The sequence below is a fragment of the Eurytemora carolleeae genome, unplaced genomic scaffold (genome assembly GCF_000591075.1).
Source record: "Eurytemora carolleeae unplaced genomic scaffold, Eaff_2.0 scaffold1517, whole genome shotgun sequence".
In the NCBI taxonomy this organism is placed as follows: domain Eukaryota; kingdom Metazoa; phylum Arthropoda; class Copepoda; order Calanoida; family Temoridae; genus Eurytemora; species Eurytemora carolleeae.
In genome coordinates, this window is record NW_019397470.1 from 43,262 (window position 1) to 45,099 (window position 1,838).

Genomic DNA, 1,838 nt, shown 5'->3' on the forward strand with positions numbered 1-1,838 from the left:
GACTCAGCACGCCGGATCACAACAGCCCAGGTAGTACAAGATTGACTCAGCACGCCGGATCACAACAGCCCAGGTAGTACAAGATTGACTCAGCACGCCGGATCACAACAGCCCAGGTAGTACAAGATTGACTCAGCACGCCGGATCACAACAGCCCAGGTAGTACAAGATTGACTCAGCACGCCGGATCACAACAGCCCAGGTAGTACAAGATTGACTCAGCACGCCGGATCACAACAGCCCAGGTAGTACAAGATTGACTCAGCACGCCGGATTACAACACCCCAGGTAGTACAAGATTGACCCAGCACGCCGTATCCCAACAGCCCAGATAGTAAATTGCTTAGGATCCGGATCCATTAGATCTGCAATATTTTGGCTTCCTGGATCCTGATCTGCAAACATATGAGGATCCTCGCTCTAATGAGAAAAAAATTCTCAAAACACCAATATGAACTGTTAACTATAGAGATATATATTTTTTTAAACTTCATAATCTCCATTTCCATCTCCATATTAAGTTTTAGCATGAAAATAAGTGAAAAACAAAGTAAAAAGCCGGATCTGGAACCATGTTTTAATGCAGATCCTTGATCCTTGATCCTTGATCGATATACTTCCTGGAATTCAAGGAATCTTTGAAAATATGTTAAATTTTCAGCAAAACGGAATGTTTTTCAGGGAACAGTAGCTGTAATTTAAAGCAACCCAACTTTTGTAGAGTAGCTAATTCAACAGTGGTGGAATTATTCTGGAAATTCACCACAGTCCCTTTAATTCAATGTTTCTTATATGTTTTTAATATAGATAAAAATAAAATCAATTTGTAAGTCTTAAATTAAAAAGTTAGCTAACATTGAAATAATTCATACATTTATTTCAACAGAGGCCGATTTTAATGAATTTGAGCCAAGGCTTTAATCCGCCAAAAACCGGTTTCAATTGAGTTCCGGCTTAAATCTTGAAACATTGAAAACAATTTTAGTGAAACCCATAATATTTTAGCCGCAGGTTAAATTTAAGCCTCGGCTCAAATTCTTTAAATTCGGGCTCTGGTTTTTCTCAATTAAACCACTATTAAGAAGTTTGAATTTTTAAGTCAACTTATATAGGGAAGGGACAATATGAGATAAATTCAGTTTAATATCTCCAGGTTATGACCTGGGATACTACCAAGGATAGGGAAGGGGCAGTATGAGATAAATTCAGGTTAATATCTCCAGGTTTAGATATGTGAGGGATACTGACATGGATAGGGAAGGGGCAATATGAGATGAATTCAGATAACTATCTCCAGGTTAAGACAGAGGGAGATACTGACAAGGTTATGAAAGGGAAAATATGAGATAAATTCAGGTTAATATCTCCAGGTTAAGACAGGGGGAGATACTGAGAAGGATAGGGAAGGGGCAGTTTGAGATAATTTCAGGTTTATATGACCAGGTTTAGGCATGGTATACTGACAAGGATGGGGAAGGGACAATATGAGATAAATTCAGTTTAATTCACCATGTAAAGACGGGGGGAGATAATGACTAGGACAGGGAAGGTACAGTAGGGATGAACGATTTTAACGGGAACCTGAATTTTTGCTATTACTCCTAGGAAACTGGCAGAGTGTTTCTGAAGATGCCAAGTCCCTGGTTCGACAGATGTTAGAGCTTGACCCAGCACGCCGTATCACAACAGCCCAGGTAGTAACAAGATTGACTCAGCACGCCGTATCACAACAGCCCAGGTAGTACAAGATTGACTCAGCACGCCGTATCACAACAGCCCAGGTAGTACAAGATTGACTCAGCACGCCGTATCACAACAGCCCAGGTAGTACAAGATTG

The 1,838-nt window shown here is 40.4% G+C and overlaps 1 protein-coding gene across 1 annotated transcript in view; it reads left to right on the top strand.

Annotated features, from left to right (window-relative positions):
- LOC111714471 (ribosomal protein S6 kinase 2 beta) overlaps window positions 1-1,838 on the top strand; it is a 21,368-nt gene that overhangs the window by 16,467 nt on the left and 3,063 nt on the right. Inside the window, exon 20 of the mRNA XM_023489580.1 lies at window positions 1,606-1,694. Within this exon, the coding sequence (XP_023345348.1) occupies window positions 1,606-1,694 (89 nt within the window). The remainder of the gene's footprint in view (window positions 1-1,605; window positions 1,695-1,838) is intronic.